Below are 21,221 nucleotides of genomic sequence, written 5' to 3'. Positions count from 1 at the left end.
TACAGGTACCACACACTTGACTATTTCTTGAAACAAAGCAAAAATCTAATACCTGCCTAAAGGAGATTTTCCTTATTTCTACTAAATCTTGTCTCTGGAGCAATTTATTTCTTTTCTTTTTTTTTAGATTTTATTTATTCATGAGAGACACACAGAGAGAGGCAGAGCAGAGGGAGAAACAGGCTCCATGCAGAGAGCCCGATGTGGGACTTGATCCGGGGACTCCAGGATCACTCCCTGAGCTGAAGGCAGTTGCTTAACCACTGAGCCACCCAGGCGTCCCTAGAGCAACTTCCTTATGTGACTACTTATTTATATTTTAACTCTGTGTTGGTAAATGTTATATTTGAAAAGTAATTTGTTTGTGGCCTGCAATGAACTCTTCCTAGAGAGGATTGTTTTTTTTTTTTTTTTCCTCCTAGCACCTAGAGGAATCACCAATGTGGAACCACCTTAAAGCAAGTTAAATGCTTAAGATTCTTTAGGTGATGTAGGCAATTCTCAATTTGGCTACAGTTTTATATTTCTGATTCATCCTCATCCAGAGGCTATAAACCTTTGGCAGAGTGGGGATATGTGTATCTCAGCCTATTGTGGGGGAGTTCCCATTACGTTCATGATTCTGATTAGATTTACAACGTTGTGTGTGCTGTGAACTTTGGTCTGTTTCCCTCACCCCATAAGATTGTCTCAATAGGACCCCACATCCCCTTCCCTTTTTCTTTCCTTTTGGACTGAACATTCCTTACAGTCTTGATATGCTTTAAGATGATTTTTATATTTTAATCACCTTCAGTTTTCAGCAGGAGCATGGATCTAAGTATCCTGGTGTGCAATTACCAGAAACAAGAAGTTTCCCAGAGCTGCATGTTTGTTCCTAATTGGGCAAACCCTACTCTTTTTATTGGTATTCTCGGCACTTAGCACATGCTACTTGTGGCATGTAATACACAAATGTTGATAGAAAATGTTTAATTCTGTTAGCAATTACTCAGTTTTAGCAATTTTTATGTATAGCTGCTCAAAAATAGAAGTACCTTAGTTATCTCATTTCCTGCATGTAACAAATCACCAGAAAATTTAGCATCTTAAAACATTTATTATCTTACACAGTTTTTGAGATTTGGGAATCTGAGAATGGTTTAGTTTGGTGGTTCTTATGAGGTTGCAAACTTTTGACAGCGCTGCAATTTGAAGGCTTGACTGCCGTTGGAGGATCCACTTCCATTCATATGGCTGTTGGCTTCAGTTCCTTGCCAAGTTGGCTTCTTCATGGGGCTGAGCATACCTGGCAGCTAGCTTCCCTAAGAATGAGTTGATCTAACAGGGAGTGAGGGTCAGAGGGAAGAGGAAAGGATAAGAAGGGACAAAAAGAAAGTGGGGAGAAATGTACCAAAGATGGAAGTGATAGTTTTTTACAACATAATCTTAGAAATGATATCCTAACCCTTCTGCCATATTTTATTGGTCACAAAGACCAATAATGTCTTGTGGGAAGGGACTACACAAGGGTATCAATACCAGGAGGCAGAGATCACTAGGGGGTTATCTTGGAGGCTGGTAAGCACTGTATTTTACCAAAAGAAAAAAAAAAAAGAAAAGAAAAAGAAAACCTTTCTTATACTCAGAGGTTCATAACAAAGCATTGAGTTAAACCCAGTTTTTCAGTTGTATAAAGCCTAAAAATATGGTTGTAATTTTATCAATGCAGATGTGCAAAATATTTCCCAAAAGGTGTTAAATATTAAATTGTTCCAAGGTATATCCAAAAGAAAGAAAGAATATAAAGATCTCAAATTACTAAAAATCTGATGTGAAAAAAAAACCTCAGTTAAGTGGTAAAAGATAAATTTAGATGGCAAGGCTTAGTGTCTGGTAGGAAAAAAAATAGAGGTTTTAAACATAGATAAATAAAAAATAAACTTGCACACATTTTAGTAATAAAAAATTTGTTATGAGAAAAATAGTCTTCCTATTTGAAACATACGGTCTAATTCCTGTAAAAAAATTTTTCTTGCCTCTGTGCAATTAATATGCTTTTATCAATCATGAGTAAAAGTGGTCTGAGAAGGAATGAAACCTTTAAGATTCTAGGTATGAACCTCATAACTCAAAGTAATTGAGGAAGTGAATGTGCTCTTCAATGTAAACACCATGCTACATTTTGTATAAAAAATGAGAAGAGGAAAAAAATCTATTTGTATTTGCTGCTACTACACCTAAACTGTGGGAAGACATAAGAAACTAATAAAAATGATTAGCTGGTTGAGATTGGAGGGTAGGAAGAACAAGGCAGACACATATAAGGTGGAAGTTAAAATGCATATTGATTTTTAAAATATTTTTTATATTTTTCTGATTTCTGAATCATACATATATGTGTGTGTGTGTATATATATATATATATATATATATATATATATATATATATCTCCTATGTAAAACATTTTTTAATCACAAAGAAATTAAAACCTAAGATGGATTTGTAGGTTTCTGGTTTATTTCAGGATATTATCTATTAAAATGTGAGTCAAGTTATCAAAGTTATGCTTGTGACTAAAAAAAGAAAAGTCTATTCTTTACTTATAAAACAGTATCTGAATCTAAGCTGTTATAAAATTAGACAGTTGAGACACCATAGTCAGGCTATTGCTTTTATGATTAAATCATAGGTTAAGATATTCATATAACACAGAAAACTCTTTAAATTGTCTTAAAAGGGAAAGTTCGATCTTTTTATATATTACCTACTTTTCGGGTTTTTATCTCTTACCTAGCCAAGTTTAATGACCACTATCTAACAAGTTCTCCTTATTGTCTTCAGGAGGCTATCCTTCTGGGTTGCTTTCCAACCACGTAGTCAACATTCATATCTCCATTACAGCAGTTACTTTTACTTTGTTAATTATCTGCATCATATATTCAGCTCCTAAGGGAAAGAACTATCTTAATCATCTTTCAACCAGAGAAGCCTAACAAAGTGCTCTGCACATAACAAGTATATAGACAAAATTTGTTGTGTGGCTGCATAGAACAAGTGGGCTAGATTTCATTTCATATTTCAAAATTCAGAGAAAGAGACCAGTATTAAAAAGCCTAAGACCAAAAACAGATCATTGTGGACTGAATACAAAGAGCCATTTTATTTCTTCACCTTTAAAAAAATTAAAGTTTCAAAGTAAGTACCAATGTGAAGAATATGACCAATAAGTTAACTACATTCAGAAACGTACTATATATCTACAAATAATACTTTAAAATGTGCCTCCAAAGGCATATTTTCTAATTTTCATTAAATGTAGAGGCTTTATGAAAATAAATCTAAAGCTATCCTATCGTGGGAAGAGCTCTCCACCATTTTGTTATTTTTAAGTAATTTCAGGAGCACCTGGCTGGCTCAGTAGAAGAGCATGTGACTCTTGATCTTAGGGTGGTGGGTGGTGTAGAGATTACTAAAAATAAAAAATAAATAAATAAAATAATTTCAGTATATATAGACTGTGCAACTACTTATACTGCAAAATAAACACACTATATAAAGAAAACATAAACTGAGTTTGATATGCAATTGTTTTTATCTTACACCATAGCAATAAATTTCACAGGTTACTTTGTGTTGCCATTTTATTTAATAGCTGCAACATTTTACATTGTTTATGAAGTAACTACTTCCAGAAGACTGATAATCTCCTTCATAAGGTATCTTTGGTTAGTACTACAGTGATTCAGTACGAACCATATGACCAGTGGAGCAAAATTCTCAGTCTCTCCTAGCCTGAGACCTCATATCCTGAGTTATAACCCTGATTTGGTCATCAAATTGAGATGCTTCATAAGTATTTTTATGTCAGGGCTATGTAGTGTAGTTTCTTTTTCTTGAGATATATAATGAGTGTTTTTGATACAAAAACATATTGCCATATAAGAATAAAAAAAGCATCAAAATAATGATTATATTTTATATAATGTAAATGACAGGACTAACTAAAATATCCCCTTTACTTTTTTTTTTTAACACAATGTACTTAAAACTTTGCTGTTTGAAGAGGAAAGTTCTGTAACAGTTTCAAATACATAGAATTTAACTTATGTTAATATCCTGTTATAAAAAATAACTATCATATAAAGAATTTAAAATATGCAAAAATTAGTTCATTAAAGTGTATATTTAATACATTAGTGTCAATGAAAATATGCAGACTTGCCAAGAAAGTTAAGTAAAGAAGTTTAAAAAAAAAAACCTGTTTCAGGCTTAATTTATTGCTACATAAGTCTTCATCAAGGGTCATATGGCCTGTTGTCAATCACTCTTAAAAGTGATAAATAAAGTAGGGTATATTTTCGAAGGAAAGAGGAAAAATAATGCACTGCAATACAAAAATATCACCTATTTATAAATTATTAAAGACTTATAAAACACATACTGAATCATGTTTTTGCTATAAAAACAATGTACTTAAATATAGAAGCACAAAATTCTGAAGCACCCACAATTATTTTAAGAATACCCATTTAATCAAGAAAAAAACCATATATATATATAATTTGAGAAGAAAAGAAGGCAAAATTCTGATTTTAATCCAAATAATCAGAGTTTATCTAATCATGGAGGTAGATCTCCACTCCAATTATTACAAATAAATTATCTTACTCAAAGAATTATCATATAAGACTAAGATCTGAAAATCGTGTCACTGAAATTCATTTTTAACAGACTTTAGTAACCAGCAATATAACTGGCATATATAACAGCTATTTCCCTCATAAGGTTATATCTGGAAAAAGCCTTCATTAAAATCATTCTTGGTATAACGAGGTATACATAAGTGCAGATACTTTGGCTTTGCATTTAAATGACACAGTAAATGCTACAAATTTATTTAAGACAAAAGAAATCTTTGTCTTTTTAGTACTTGCAGTAAGTCAAAGCTTCAAAAACTGGGGGTCTCTTAAGTTTTTAGAGATTTAAATATTGTGCTAATGATTTAAAAAGATAATTTCCTGCCTAAAAAGCAAAACTTACGTGTTTCAAACAGCAAACATTTACTTTTAGTGTTTGTGGCATTTCAGCTTTAGTGAATGTAGTTTTAACAAATTAGTTTGCAATATATAATATGACTCATCTTTCACTAAAAAAGATTTTCTATAATGAAAAATACTAATTCTATTTCTAATGGTAAACTAGTAGAGTCGGAGGTCCCACCATGGATCACAGGGATTAGAGCACTATCAAGATCATTTAAATAATGCTGAGGAAGAAGCTGGCCTTCAGATCCTGCCTGAAATTCAACCTGGAAAAAAAAAAATCTTGGTAAGTCAACTCTAGAAAGTAAGAAATCTTGTTTAGCTCAGCACATGAATATGAACTATTTAAAAATGTCATTTAGTTTAAGGATGTTAAGAAAATACTTCATATTCACTCAAAAAATGTTTCACGTTCTCCTATACTTCTCTTATCTTCTATATAAATTTTAATTATCTCTCCAACAGATATCATAAAATTGTTTAAATGCCACTATTTCATACTTTAGGTTTCTTCTCAATGCATACATAAACAATCTAGAAAACCAAGGTTTTATTGTTATTTTTTAAAGATTTTATTTATTTATTCATGAGACACACACAGAGAGAGGCAGAGACACAGGCAGAGGGAGAAGCAGGCTCCATGCAGGGAGCCTGATGCGGGACCGATTCTGGGTCTCTAGAATCACGCCCTGGGCCGAAGGCAGGCACTAAACCGCTGAGCCACCCAAGGATCCCTGTTCTCTCTCTTTTTTAAAAAGATTTTATTTATTCATGAGAGACAGAGAGAGAGAGAGGTAGAGACATAGGCTGAGGAAGAAGCAGGCTCCATGCAGGGAGCCTGATGCGGGACTCGATCCCAGAACCCTGGGATTAAGTATTTCTTGTTCTAATATTTGTATTTCACACCATCCATGTCACAGGGCTCCTAAAACCCTTTATACATTCTTAAGTGATAAGAGCACTAGCAATATCTGTTGTTCTAATGAGGTGACTGAGTGGGTTCCTGGATGGGGACTGGTCACCAGAAAGACCAAGATATGATTAGAAACTAGATTTTTCAACCCTTACTCCTTACCTTCCAGAGAGAGAGGAGAGGGGTTAAAAAATGGAGTTAAATCATGCCTACATGAGGAAGCCTCCATAAAATCCCTATAGTGGGGGGTTTGGAGAGCTTTAGGCCAGCTAATACACCCACACCAGAAGGGTGATACACCCCAACTCCACTGGGACAGAAGTACCTATGCTGGAGAACCTCCCAAACCTCACCCTATGAGTATATCTTTTCCTGTATATCCTTTAATAAACTGGTTAACATGTGTGTTTCCCTGAGTTCTGCGAGCTGCTCTAGCAAATTAATTAAATCCAAGGAGGGAGTTGTTAGAACTTCTGATCTATAGCTGACTGGTCAGAAGCATAGTCAATAACTTGGGCTTTTAATCAGCATCTGAAGGGGTGTGAGAGTACAGTCTTGTAGGACTGAACCCTTAACCTGTAGGATCTGATGCTATCTGAGTAGATGGTGTCAAAACTGAGTTGAATTCCTAGATATCCTGCTGGTGTCTGAGAACTACCTACCTGTTGATAGGGAGAAAACCCTCTACATATCTGGTGACTACAAGTGTCAGAAATGAAATATTTTCTATGAGTAGTAAAGGACTCACAAAAAAGAAAGACATAGGGAAGAACTGGTTTTTCCTTACATAGGATGGAAAAGACTAACTTTTTCTTTTTTAACACTTTTAGACTTTTGTAATTTTAAATCATGTGAATATAGAATAAAGTCAGAATGAAAAAATTAAAAACCTACTTGTCAAGCAGGATTACTACAGTGCAGAGGTCAACAGACTATGGCCTATGGGCCAATCTGACCCACCAGTTAGTTGTTTTAGTAAACAAAGGTTCATTGGAACATAGTGAGCTCATTAGTTTATATGAGCTGTCTATGGCCACCTGTGTACTATAATGGCAGGACTGAATAGTTGTAAAAAACATCATATGCCCACAATGCCTAAAATATTTACTATCTGGCCTTTTACAAGAAAGTTTGCTGACCCCTGGTGTGAAGAGTAAAGGAGATAATGTACAGGAAGTGTGTAGCACATGCTTATGTTCAACAAATTTTAGTTTTCTTCATTCATCCCAAATAAAGGATTAAATAAGAAACTTTTGATTCTTTTAATATATGATACATTCATTTCAAAAATACATCACAAAAACACGTCTCACCATATCAGTGTCAATGGAAACTCTGAGGCCAATTTTATTCATCCCATTACTCTTTAGAGTTTTCAGATGAGGGCACAGTGCAGCACTACAAGCCATGGCTATTTCTTTTGCAAACTGATAACGAGTTGCTGAAACAGATAAATCCTGGTCCTTTAGAAAGTAGAATACCTGAAATGTATTTAATTAGGAAACAAGTCATGATTAAGATTAAAAGCAGCTTTAAAAATTGCTACTTTCAATTCAACTTTATTAATAAAATTAATAAAATTCCAAAGTTAGTGCAAAGAAATTCATTAGTTAAAAACACTATGTGAAAAAAAAACAAAACAAAACACTATGTGTAAATAGATATATCTTTTTAAAAAAAATTTTATTTATTTATTCATGAGAAATACAGAGAGGCAGAGATATAGGCACAGGGAGAAGCAGGCTCCCCGCAGAGAACCCGATGTAGGACTCGATCCCAAGACTCCGGGATCACGCCCTGAGCCAAAGGCAGATGCTCAACTGCAGAGCCACCCAGGCATCCCTGTAAATATATCTTTTTTTTTTTTAAGATTTTATTTATTTATTCATGACAGAGAGAGCGAGCGAGAGAGAGAGAGAGAGAGAGAGAGAAAGGCAGAGGGAGAAGCAGGCTCCATGCAGGGAGCTCGACGTGGGATTCGATCCCAGGACTCCAGGATCACGTCCTGGGCTGAAGGCAGGCACTAAACAGCTGGGCCACCCAGGGATCCTCCCTGTAAATATATCTTGATCCGTGGGTAGTAAAAGCTTAAAACCAAAGATTATGGAATATGGTATGACTTAGCTATTTTTACCTAAAATTAACCTGTAGCAACAAAAGCTCTGTTAATTCAGTTTAGAAAAGTATACTGAGTCCACCCTATAAGCTCACCTTCCTGTAAGGACATCTTAATGAAATTAAGATCAAACAAAAAAATAATGTTCTATAATTTCTACATCCTCTATAGTTTCTATCCATATTGTACATACATAGACTCACAGGGAATATAAAAGAAATTAGTAACACTGATTGCCTGACCCTGGAGGCAGAGTGAGAAGGAGTACGGAGGTAGACTAAGGAGTTGAGAGTCAATAATTTCATATCCTTTTAGTTTAAAAAAAGTTGGGACATGCAAAAATAATTTCATTTGTGAATGCTGATTATAAACTGGTATCTATACAATAGTTTATTTTGGGGGGTGCCTGGGTGGCTCAGTTAAGCATCTGACTCTTGATCTTAGCTCAGGTTTTGATCTTGGGATCATGAGTTCAAGCCCTGCATTAAATAGACTGTGCGTGGAGCCTACTTAAAATAAATAAGTAAATAAATATATGTAAATTAAAAATAATTTTGTAAAATAAGAGAAAAATGAAAATAACATGGTCAAATATATAAGCTGTATAAAGATGGCAATGCTTCCAAAACTTAACTGTAAACTGGCAGGGAGTACCACCATACAAGAGCCTGAAATAATCTTATGGAAATCCAAATCTGGTATAAAGAAGGCAGTGTGGGGTGAAAATATGTGTGTGTTTCCAGATATAATGTAAAAAGTATTAATAAACTGCAATGAGAAATCTCCCAAGTTAAACAAAACAAAACAAAACAAAACCCCACATCCAAACACAACACATAAAGGGAAGGAATCTTTCTTAGTCACCTCAGTACACTTTACAGTCTTCTCATCGGTTTCAAAATCTGCTTCCAGTTTTATCTTTTCACTTGGAAATCCTTGTAATGATATCCCATCCACTGAACTAATAACACTATAGAATAAAACATAATACAGTAGTATTACTAGTACCAAAATGCTTTCTATGAAATGAATTATTAGATTTGAACAAATAAGGAGAAAAATACTAAAAATATAAATTTATAGCACTAAGGTAACTCAATTACATACAAAATAATTAAAACTATAGTCCATTCATTTACCAAAATTTCTTCATTGGACAGCAAATAATATCTACTCCTTCTTATGCCCAGTTTAGATCTCAGGTTTAAAATGCCTTAGTTTCCTAACAGAAAAGCTGTTGCATGAATTTAAAAAACTTTATTTTGGAATCCCTCAGCATTAAGCTATTTTTTTCCTTCTTTAATCCAGACCTTTGAGCCAATCTCCAAAAAAGAAAAAAAATGGTAATTGAAAAAAAGGAGTGGCAGGAATATTCTATAAGACCTCCAATATATGTATTATTAAATTCAGTTGTTACATATATTTTTAAAGATTTTATTTATTCATGAGAGAGAGAGGCAGAGACACAGACAGAGGGAGAAGCAGGCTCCATTTAGAGAGCCCGATGTGGGACTCAATCGTAGGACGCCAGGATCATGCCCTGAGCCAAAGGCAGACGCTTAACCACTGAGCCACCCAGGTGTCCCTCAGTTGTTATATTTAAGTGAACCAATATAGTACAGAATAAACATCCAAAGGAATGTTTTACTTACTTCACAAAAATAGATATGAAAAAACAGAAAAGGTATCTTGCCTTCCAAAACCTTGGCATCAAAGTCACACTACTACATAAGCACATTTTATCACTGTCCCCTCCCAAACTGACCACCCTTTAATAGTTTACAGTATCCTGGCCAAGAAAATACACGAGACTGGTTAGGTACATGTTTGAAAAAACAGACTACTAGCATACAAGCATTTAAATTAATGGTATAATTCTATATTTACTCAGAAAATGCTTAGTTTGCTAGCAAGATATTTTTATCCTTCCCCCTCCATCAAATCCATTACATTTTATTTTTTATTATTTTTTAAGATAGATCCCAAGACCCTGGGATCACGACCTGAGCTGAAGGGGAACACTTAACCAACCGAACCACCCAGGTGCCCCTCAATTATATTTTAGTAAAAAAAAAAAAAAAAAAAAAAAAAAAAAAATTCATACCCTTTGTTTCCTTCTTCTTCAGAATCTACCCAGCAGATATCCACATATTCTCTTAGGTCTACAGCATCAACTTTCCCACATGTAATTTTAAAGTCTTTCTGTTCTCGTAGAGCAAGCCGCAAGCCATCCATGGTCTCTGGCGTTATTTGTACCATTAAGCCATCTAAAAATGATTTATGTTTCACATTCCTTTTATTAAATATCAATTTATAGGTCTAACCCATAAAATTTGCTATCAAAGTATGTTCTAAGATAAAAGTTCCATATCATCTGTTAAATAATCTTAATGATTGTTTTCTACTAGGAAATATGAAAAATATTTCAAAGTTAAGGATTATCCTTTTTTTTAAACAGTTACACAAATAATGGTGATATTTTTCATTACTGACCATAATGAAACTACGGATGACAAACTGCCCTTTAATAACTGCCTAGCCATAAAACCAGATAAAATGTATAAGGCAACTGTTTTTAGGTACTGAACAACAGGAAATATGATACTTTGGTTCCCAGAGAAAAATTCAACAAGTAAGCCTACAATTTAATTGCCCAGGCTCTTTGTTTTGAGACAATTTCCACATGGTGACCTATTAAACCTACAATGGCCACATTGGGCTGGGAAATCAGAGATAAGCTTGGAGAAGCCTGGAATCTGGGGTCAGAACATTGAAAAGGAAGGCACCAGGAGACTGTGAATAAGGGTCCCTTTGAGTCCTTGAACTAGAACTGAGGACATGTTAATAAAGTGAGACTAAATAAGGCCTAATAGGGAACAGCTATTTGGGTTGGGACCAGAACAGAGATACTAGAAATCAAGCAATGATGGAGGATATTGACAGTCTGATGCAACCACAGTAGAGATACCTCATTAACTTGCACTGTGGCAAAGCAAAAACAAAGCCCTTACAAAATCTATAGGCAAAATGGATTTAGAGAATGAGTCCTGCCAGATTGTAAACACCTTAGGAGTTCCATAGATTCATCTGTTAACAAAGTGAAAAGTACAGAATACATAAAAATGCCTGCTTAAACATAAATAAGCCTTCTTCAAAAAAAGCTAATAGGATCTAAAGTCTCTAAAACATATTAACAATGACAAGTACATAATCAAAAATTATCAGAGAGAACCACAAAATCATGTGAGCCTCTATACAACTGAGACACACAGAGAGAGGCAGAGACACAGGCAGAGGGAGAAGCAGGCTCCCTGCAAGGAGCCTGATGTGGGACTCAAACCCGGGAACACACCCTGAGCCAAAGGCAGGCATTCAACCACTGAGTCACTCAGGCATCCCTCACATTTAGATCTTTAAGCAATTTTGAGTTTATTTTTATGTATGGTATAATAAAGTGGTCCAGCTTCCCCAACACCATTTATTGAAGAGACTACATAAAGAACTTATGTAGCTCAACACCCAGCAAACAGATAAGCCAGTTAAAAATGGGCAGAAGACATGAACCAACACATCTCCAAGAAGACATCCAGATGGCCAACAGACACATGAAAAGGTGCTCAACAGCAGTAATTATCAGGAAAATTCAAATCAAAACCATAATGAGACATTACCTCACACCTGTCAGAATGGTTAAAATCAACAATGCAAGAAACAAGGTTTGGCAAAGATGTAGAGAAAAAGGAACCCTCATGCACTGTTGGTGAGAATGCAAACTGGTGCAGCCACTGTGGAAAACAGTATGGAGGTTCCTAAAAATATTAAAAACAGACCTACCCTATAATCCAGTAATTGCACTATTGCGTATTTTACCCCCAAAATATAAAAACACTAATTCAAAGGGATATATGCACCCCCCCCTTTGTTTATAGCAGTATTATTTACAACAGCCAAACTACAGAAGCAGCCCAAGTGTCCATCAAAAGATGAATAGATAAAGAATATGTGCTACGTATATGTGTATGCATACACACACAATGGAGTATTAATCATAAAAAGGAATGAAATTTTGCCATTTGCAACAACGTGGATGGAGCTACAGAGTATAACGCTAAGCAAAATAAGTCAGAGAGAGACAAATACCGTACGATTTCACTCACATGTTGAATTTAAGAAACAAAACAAATCGGCAAAGGAAAAAAAAGATAAACTGAGAAACAGATCTTAACTATAGAGAAGAAACTGATGGTTACTTGAGGAGAGGAGGGAGGGAGGAATGGGTGAAATAGGTGATGGGGATTGAAGAGTTACACTTATGATGAAAAACAAACAAAACAGAAAACATAAAAAAGCTTTAAGATATGTGATAAGAAATAAGAAAAATGTAATTGGATACCTCACATCATCATCATCAGGACAGATATGGCATACCAAATTGAATCATAAAAACTCACTTATTTTTAGAAAGTATTATTTGACAAAAATGGATCTAGACAAGAGCATTTGCAATCACTGCTTCAACTGGAAAACCTAGCCAATAAACAAGAAACATAAAAGCCATAAGGACTGCAAAGAAAGAAACAAAATTACCATTATTAAATGATGATATACTGAGCTACACAGAAACTCTAAAAGAATCTATAGGTAAATTATTTTAAATTAAGAGTTCAGCAGTATAGCTGATTATAAAATAAAAATACAGGAATAAAATATGTGTGTGGCTCAGAGATGGGAGGACTTCCTATAAAGCTGTTTGAAATAGTATGGAGAACGACATTAGTGAAAGAGCAGACTAAAGAACCTCCAAAAATACTCTCCTCCAAAATAAGAACAACGAAACTAATTAACAGAAAAAACTTTTTCAGAGCTCTGGAAATTAACCAAAGGCTTGCAGCAATCTGTGGAGTATTTATTCAAGAAAAATGGCTGGATCTTCATAAGAACAGCAAACTTTGTGCTTTGTGTTAATTTATTCCCATTCCTTCCTCTCTAGCTTAGTGGAAGCCTTAAGAACCAATAGCCTGCAATCATGGTGAAAATCAATAGCCTGGTAGCCACCAGAAAGGCTAAAAGGAGGTTGGAGCCCTTTCAAAGTCTCATTATCAGAGAAGTATCATTTTTTGCCTTGTTGAGTATTTTGCCTAGTGCAAAAGTCTTTTCTCAGGGTGCATCTGTCAAAAAAAATCAAAACCCAATGATTAACATCTCAGCTACCTGTGGCAGCAGATTATAGTAGACGTAAATAGGCCAACCAAATACTTAAAAGGAAAAGCTGAAGAATGAGATGTCCCTAAGGGCTTTGAAAAGCTTTAACATACTTTTGGGAATTTAGGAAGCCACACACATGTACAATACTGTGTACATGCTCAGGGTGTGTGCATGCTAAAGAAATACCGTAAGCTCTCACCTCAGACTGACTTGTAGGCTCTGTACAGGCAGGAAGAGCAGGTTATGGCAGAGCTGCCATGCTTAACACAGACCCAAATATAGGTCATGTTTTAGTTTTTGAGCTGGGTAAGATTTTTTTTTTAAAGATTTTATTTATTCATGACAGACACAAAGAGAGTGAGAGAGAGAAAGAGGCGGAGACACAGGCAGAGGGAGAAGCAGGCTCCATGCAGGGAGCCAGACGTGGGACTCGATCCCGGGTCCCCAGGATCAGGCCCTGGGCTGAAGGCAGCGCTAAACTGCTGAGCCACCTGGGCTGCCCCTGGGTAAAGATTTCACTTAAGTTTGTGGTACTGTGCTTTGTAACTTACATACGTTCTTTTAAAGTATCAAATACATTTTAAAAGTAAATGGAAAACATCTTTACATTAAAACAATCCTAAAGATGAAACTCATACCTTCAACTATGCTGGACTTAGCAAGAAATCCTGAAGATGTTTTTAGAGCTCCATTGAATACCACAAAACTTGCACCTGTCACTGATCAGAAAAATACATTTATGTTTTAACTTGCCTTTTTAAAATGCTATATATTTGTTAAATGTATAATGTGGAGCATGGTACACTTAACTACTTGATAAATGCCATGCCCATACCACTTATATTAGAAAGCTAATAAAAAAACCCCAAACTAAACCAAATTAAGATAAAATATTGCATAAAGGCTATATAATATTTGTATATAATAATTGATGGCTTTGTACTACTTAAAATGTTTGTATTTGTGCCAGTGAGAGAGTATGGGAAATCAAATATCCATCATTGGTAAAAGCACAAATCAGAGAAACTTCTATGGAAGACAACTTGATAATTACCTATTAAAATTATAACTACACATATCCTTTGACACACCAATTCTACAACCAGGAATTAATGGCACATATATATACAAGGTTTCACAGTTCAATTTTATAAATAAACAAGAACTGGTAACAACTATTGTCCGTTAAGTAAGAGACAATTAAATGATGTACACATATAAAGTGAAAAGTTATGTAGAATGCAGAAGTTCTTTTTATACTAACAGAATCATCTCCAAGGTGTATTAAGAAAAAGCAAGAATGGAATACATGTTAGGACTTGTTTAAAAAAGTGGAAGAAATTTCCTAAAAATTAAAAAATATATAAAAATAAAAATTAAAAAGTAGAAAAATATGTGTTTGTTTGCATATTCCTGCAAGCAAAAATGTTTCTGAAAGGATATACAAAAAACTGATAACATTGGTTTTGGTTGCCTGTAGGGAAGAGAAAAGGGTAGCCTCAGCATCCAGGGAGGAAAGGAGATTTTCCACTTATACCTTTCAAATTTCATAATACATATACTTATTCAACAAACAAATATTAAATAGTTGTTACATTTTAATAACAAAAGTATTGACATAAGTTAGAAAAATACAAAAGTGTAAATATCCAATATAAAACCATCTATTTAATAGATATATACTAATATAAGCAGGAAATATATTTAAATGTCCATAAAGGCCATATTTTTTTGTTACTTTTTAAAACATATTTTCCAAACTTAGCATGTAAGTATATATTACCCTTATAATCAAAGGCTGCTATTTTATTAGCAGCCAGCAGCATGTCAGACTATTTTTTTTTAATTTTTTATTTATTTATGATAGGCACACAGTGAGAGAGAGAGAGGCAGAGACATAGGCAGAGGGAGAAGCAGGCTCCAGGCACCGGGAGCCCGATGTGGGATTTGATCCCGGGTCTCCAGGATCACGCCCTGGGCCAGAGGCAGGCGCCAAACCGCTGCGCCACCCAGGGATCCCTATGTCAGACTATTTTAAGTGTTATTTTAAAATGTATTAATTTTATGAATACTCATCTCCACTTAACTTTCAATTTGTTAGGCCCTCTATTGCAAGGATTTGGCAATCACAGTAGTCACTGAAGCCATTCAGCCAGAATTGAGAGTAATGTTACTCACATATGCTGCTCCACCATCTTTACCATTTCTAGATCCCCAACCACTTATAGTTTTATAAATCATTCTTCATCCTTATCCAAACTATACTCTCCTAAAAGGAGTTAGAACAGAGAGCAAACAAAAGTGACAAACACCTCATTCCAGAGAGAAATTACTGAAAATAAGAGTCCCATCATATGGGATAAATTAAACCTGAAGATACCAAGATAAACACAGTGTTCAAGTCTTTAAACCTAATGTAGCCCAAGGGAAAAAAAAAACAAAACAAATTAGAAACTATTTTTAATCTGTTTAGCTAAAATTTTAAAGCATACTATATTATTACCATCAATTTAGCAAATAAGTAAAAAATATATATATTTCCCCTTTGAAAGGAATTCCATATATTGAGGTAGTTTTACAGACTAATACTAGGAATCAACACTTACCTTTTCTAGGATGGCCAGTAGCACTGTTGGCCTGTGTTTGATAAATGCCATCATTTTGTACACAGACTAGGTGAGAATCTGCTTCAGTACTAAAACTGGCTCCAATGCTAATGACATGCTCATTAGAAGAATTTATAACCTTCATTACCTGGAAAAAAAAACAATACTTATTTAGAAACACTACTAACATGTTATTTCTTTATTAGTTACAATCATTCAAAGGGCCACATTTCTGACCTGCTTCATAATTATCAAGCTCTGGTCTGGACAACTCTAAGAATGTGATGGAAACATACGTTTTAAGATAAAAATCACCTCAATTAATAGATAAAATGGTAAAGAAAAAGTTGTAAAAAACAGGATTAAAACAAGTCCCTTGGGACTCCTGGGTGGCTCAGGGATTGAGCTCCTGCTTTTGGCTCGGGGCATGATCCCGGGGTCCTGGGATCGAGTCCCATGTCGGCATCTCCGCTGGGGCCTGCTTCTCCCTCTGCCTATGTCTCTGCCTCTCTCTCTTTCTGTGTCTCTCATGAATAACTAACATTTTAAAAAAATAAAAAACAAAAAACAAGTCCCTTATTAGAAAACAAATCTAAAATTTCAAAAATATTTTTTGCCATTATGTATTAGACAGTCTGATTCAAAATAAATTTAACACATCTTATTTTTTTATTTTTTATTTTGTCCATTAATAAAAGGGAGCCCGACGTGGGACTCGATCCTGGGTCTCCAGGATCACGCCCTGGGCTGAAGGCAGTGCTAAACCACTGAGCCACCCAGGCTGCCCAATTTAACACATCTTAAAGAAATCTAATGTTCAATAGTTATCTTTAAAATCTGCATGAAGAAGTTAAACTTACATCACTGTATTTTTTCCGAGGTATTTTTATGCAGCTCTTCCCCATTTCCATATGAATCAATAGCTGATCTATATTATGCAAGGTATACTGGTAATTCCGAAGGTCCTACATATAAAATAATGATATTTCCATAAGCCTTAAATTATCCATTAGCATTTTATCTACTCATTAAATCCTTTTTTAAGAGTGTCCATCATTTTAAGACTTGTGGTAGATACATAACTATCAAAATGCCACCCAGAAAGCAGTATCAACTGAAAAAAACAACTAATCCTTCCAACTACTCCACAATAGAAATAAAGAATATCATTCTCAGGAAGAATTCTGTACTATCTGGGGGTAATCTCTTTCTAATTACAGATCTTCCAAAATAAGTCTTCTCAGTAAACCTGTATAAACGAAAGTCCACTCAAATACTTTTCTACGGTTACAGATAATACAATTACAGAAAAAAGAGGTAGGTAGAAGGGAACCTGAGATTATTTAATTCAATTCTTCCCATTACAAATGAGGAAACCTGGGCTACAATTTGCTCAAAATCACCAAACTAACTTAGTATACTAACACACTTTTACTGACACTAAAACTGTGCAGATCTCACATTACCTAAATGTGAAAAAAACCACAGCAGAATGAATCAAAAGATAATTACAATCAGGTACACATAAATTAGAAGATGTGTCCTAAAAAGCAATTTGCTTAAAACAGAGCCCACTTATGCTAAATAAATTTATATTATAAATTAACTTACATTATACCAAATTAAAATAGGAAAATATGCTAAATAAATGTAAATTTATTGTTATAAATATTATGTGTAAAATATCCTAAATAAAATTTTAAAGTAACAATGTAAAAACACTTAATAGTTTGATTACTCACAACAAGCAAGTTCATAATAGTGTGTCCTATTTCTCCAAAAAGAGGTTTCCGACCTCTGATACTCGTTAGAGGAGCAGGATATGCTATACACAAGAAAGGAAAACTGGTTACTTTCAATAAAAACCCAAAAAGTCTTGAATTTATTACTTTTAATTCTCATTTCTCAAACATTATGGATAAATACCACCTAATAATCATTTGGGGAAAATGAAAGATACATTAACCTACAGTATGTATTTACTGGATACTACACTGAACTGGGAACTTTACATACATGATCTTATTTAAGCCCTAAAACAACCCAGTGAGGCAAATAAGTCTATTCCTACTTTACTGATGTGATAGTAAAGACATAGAGATTATTAAACTTGCTTATGGTGACTAAGTTAATAACCAGTGAAATAGATTTGAAATTAGGCTTGCTTGATTCCAAAGCACTTAATCTTTTCATTATACACGGTGTTCCCAGAAAATGATAATGGCTGGAAAATTACAGTAACTGGATAGAACTCTATAAAGTTCTGATAATTTAAAGAAAAATATGAAGAATTCAAGATTTTTAAGGAATGCTCAATTGTATTAATTTATAGATGGTAAGGAAACTATTATAGTTCTTGGGTCAGCATGGTAAAAGGGGCACACAGAGTCAGAGAAGGCAATGTAGAGAAATAGAACGAACATGGAGTCTATCACCTGACTACTTTTCTCTTTCTTTAAATATTTCTTTCTCTTTCTATAAATATTATTCACTAAAAAGGAAAAAGTATTCGGTTGAAAATGTACAAGGGCTTCTGGAAGAAAAGGTGGAAAGAGGAAGGTAAGACATTTCTATAATGATAAAAAGCAGAAGGCTTTCTACACTTCAGTTCTCAGCCTAGGTCATTAAGCAAACAAACCTCTCTCATACCTTTTATATATCAATATACTTCCTTAAAATTCTAAGAAAATACATTACATGACATGATCTATTTTTAAAATTTAAGTCATAGTAACTCACATCTTTGTTATTACCAACATATTTTTTAGTTTTGTTTTGTTTTCTAAGAATTTTTTTTAATTTATTGAGAGTCAGAGAGCACAAGTGGGCGAGGAGTGGAGGAGCAGAGAAAGAGGCAGACTCCCTTCCCAGGAGGCCAATATGGGGCTCAATCCCAGGACCCTGAGATCACGACTGGAACCAAAGTCAGATGCTTAACTGACTGAGCCACCCAGGAGCCCCTATTTTTTAGTTTTTAAGAGGATAACTACATTATTTAGAGGACAGAGGGTGCAGATTGTAAAAAAAAAAAAAAAAAAGACATTAGTGATAAAAAATATTAAAATGATAATAGATATGATTAAGATAAATGGTGCCTTTTTACTCCATCTTTTATGAATGAAGGAGCATCCTTAACAACTTGATTGAGGTCATTTTATTTGAAACAGTATTTTCGAAAGGTTATAACTTAGAAAGATACTCTGTCAGAGTTATAGAGAGACCTTATAAATCTTTTTTTTAAAAGATTTTTTTAAAAAAATTTTACTCATGAGAGAGACACAGAGAGAGGGGCAGAGACACAGGCAGAGGGAGAAGCAGGCTCCCCATGGGGAGCCCAATGTGGGACTCGATTCCAGGACCCTGGGATCACAACATCAGCTGAAGGCAGATGCGCAACCGCCGAGCCACCAGGCGTCCCCCTTATAAATCATCTAATCCAATAGTGAATGCTATTCCAAATAGTCTCAACGCAAGTGTAGATAATCCCCACTTGAACATTACTAATTTCGGACCACTATTTTCAGTTTTCAATCTTGGGTCTCTAACTTTTGTCATTAGATCTTCTATATATCCATTATCTCTAACAAATACATATACACATATCACACTTCCAAGTTCGTATCTAGAGGCATGGGCACCAATAACATCAAAATGTCAGTATATTTCAAATCCAGCAGTACACAATGAACTCAAAAAACAGCTAAGACTAATTAACTTCTATGTACAGGTTTCCCCCCCAACCAAAAGTTTGCTTTAACCACTTTGCTTTTACAAAAGACCTGTTTTCACTAACTGAAATATGAAACAGATTTTTGTGTTTAGGAAATTGTAATGGTTGCGGTGCTTGGGTGGCACAGCTGTTTGAGCATTCGGCTCTTGATTTTGACTCAGTGCATGAGATTGAGCCCTGGATCAGGCTCCACTCTCAGTGCAGAGTCTGCTTGTACCCCCGTTCTCTGCTCCCCCCCTCAAATAAATAAATCTTTAAACAACAACAAAAAAGACATGGTAATGGTTTCTTTGAATTAAAAGCCATTTTGGCTTATAAAAGGTTTCATAGGAATGTTCTACTTTTGAATGGTGGGAAAAACCTGTATAACTGGTGATTATTATCCTCATGGTCATTCAACAGCTATCCTAGCTTTGCAGCTCCAAACCCCTGTGATCTTTTAAGAAGTCCCATAAGTTGCTTCATGATTCTCCTTCGTGTGTGAGAAAAACAGATTTAGTATCTAGAAGTGATACTGACCAAAACACTGGTCAAACTTATAAATTATATGTTCCATGATGACTTAAGATTATTTTGACCTAATTACATGTTCCATAATGACTTAAGATTACTTTTGACCTAACTTTCCATAAAAATAGGATTCAAAACATTTTTAGCAGAGGCAAAATATCAGGCTGAATGGATGAAACAACGCAAAATAAACTTTCTTAAGCTCTGTAGTTTACCCTGTAAAACACCTGAGATGAAAAATTTTGACACTTCTTACACAACAGCATTATATATTTAAATCCTAAAATGGTGGGCTGCCTGGGTGGCTCAGATGGTTAAGTGTCCAACTCTTGGTTTCAGCTCAGGTCATGATCTCACAGTTGAGATCAGTCCTGAGCCAGGCTCTACCCTCAGTGGGAAGTCTGCTTAAGATTCTCTGTCTCCCTCTGCCCCTCCCCTGGCTCACATGCGCTCTTAACGCCCCCTAAAATAAATAAATAAATCTTGGGATGCCTGGGTGGCTCAGTGGTTTAGTGCCGCCTTCGGCCCAGGGTGTGATCCTGGGGTCCCGGGATCGAGTCCTACTCTGGGCTCCCTGCATGGAGCCTGCTTCTGTCTCTGCCTGTGCCTCTGCCTCTCTCTCTCTCTCTCTCTCTCTCTCTCTGTGTCTCTCATGAATAAATAAATAAATAAAATCTTCCAAAAAATTAAATGAATCTTAAATAAATCAATCCTAAATGGTAAAGACTGCTCCTCCAAAATCAAAGAGTTTAATAAATTTGCCAAATAGATTTATATCTCTTTCACTGAATTTGTCCATTTTGAAATATTTTGTAAATCTCCTACATTTAATTTTCCTCCAAGAAAATACCTATTTAATTATATTAGAATCAAATGCCTAAAACTTCATTAGATACACTTTACATGTAATAAATAATTTCTTGAAAAAAGTCAGGGAAAAAGGGTGAGAATTCAAAAATTTTAACACTAAAAATGATTTTGACTTAGAAATAACCATAAACTGGGACCATTATTCACAATCCTTCATATCTGGCTTTTATGATGTACACTAATTCAGAGAAGAAATCATTTACCTTCTTAAAATGTAAGAAACATAACAAAATGAACTCCCTATAA

General features: G+C 34.8%; 1 protein-coding gene across 3 annotated transcripts in view; it reads right to left on the bottom strand.

Moving 5' to 3' along the window:
• Window positions 1-1,079: 1,079 nt before the first annotated feature.
• ZFYVE16 (zinc finger FYVE-type containing 16) overlaps window positions 1,080-21,221 on the bottom strand; it is a 51,317-nt gene continuing 31,175 nt past the window's right edge. For 2 of the 3 annotated variants that reach the window (XM_055342247.1, XM_055342248.1), the window contains exons 11-18: window positions 17,608-17,690; window positions 16,726-16,830; window positions 15,866-16,013; window positions 13,898-13,978; window positions 10,159-10,321; window positions 8,919-9,024; window positions 7,252-7,419; window positions 1,080-5,291 (exon numbers count right to left, since the gene is read on the bottom strand). In XM_055342247.1, coding sequence (XP_055198222.1) covers window positions 5,130-5,291; window positions 7,252-7,419; window positions 8,919-9,024; window positions 10,159-10,321; window positions 13,898-13,978; window positions 15,866-16,013; window positions 16,726-16,830; window positions 17,608-17,690 — 1,016 coding nt within the window. In that variant the 3' untranslated portion in view covers window positions 1,080-5,129. The remainder of the gene's footprint in view (window positions 5,292-7,251; window positions 7,420-8,918; window positions 9,025-10,158; window positions 10,322-13,897; window positions 13,979-15,865; window positions 16,014-16,725; window positions 16,831-17,607; window positions 17,691-21,221) is intronic. The other variant, XR_008666746.1, reaches the window with a different exon arrangement.

Source organism: Nyctereutes procyonoides, unplaced genomic scaffold (assembly GCF_905146905.1).
Source record: "Nyctereutes procyonoides isolate TBG_1078 unplaced genomic scaffold, NYPRO_anot_genome, whole genome shotgun sequence".
In the NCBI taxonomy this organism is placed as follows: domain Eukaryota; kingdom Metazoa; phylum Chordata; class Mammalia; order Carnivora; family Canidae; genus Nyctereutes; species Nyctereutes procyonoides.
The sequence above is the reverse complement of the archived record's forward strand: the minus strand, read 5'-3'. Positions and strand labels throughout refer to the sequence as shown.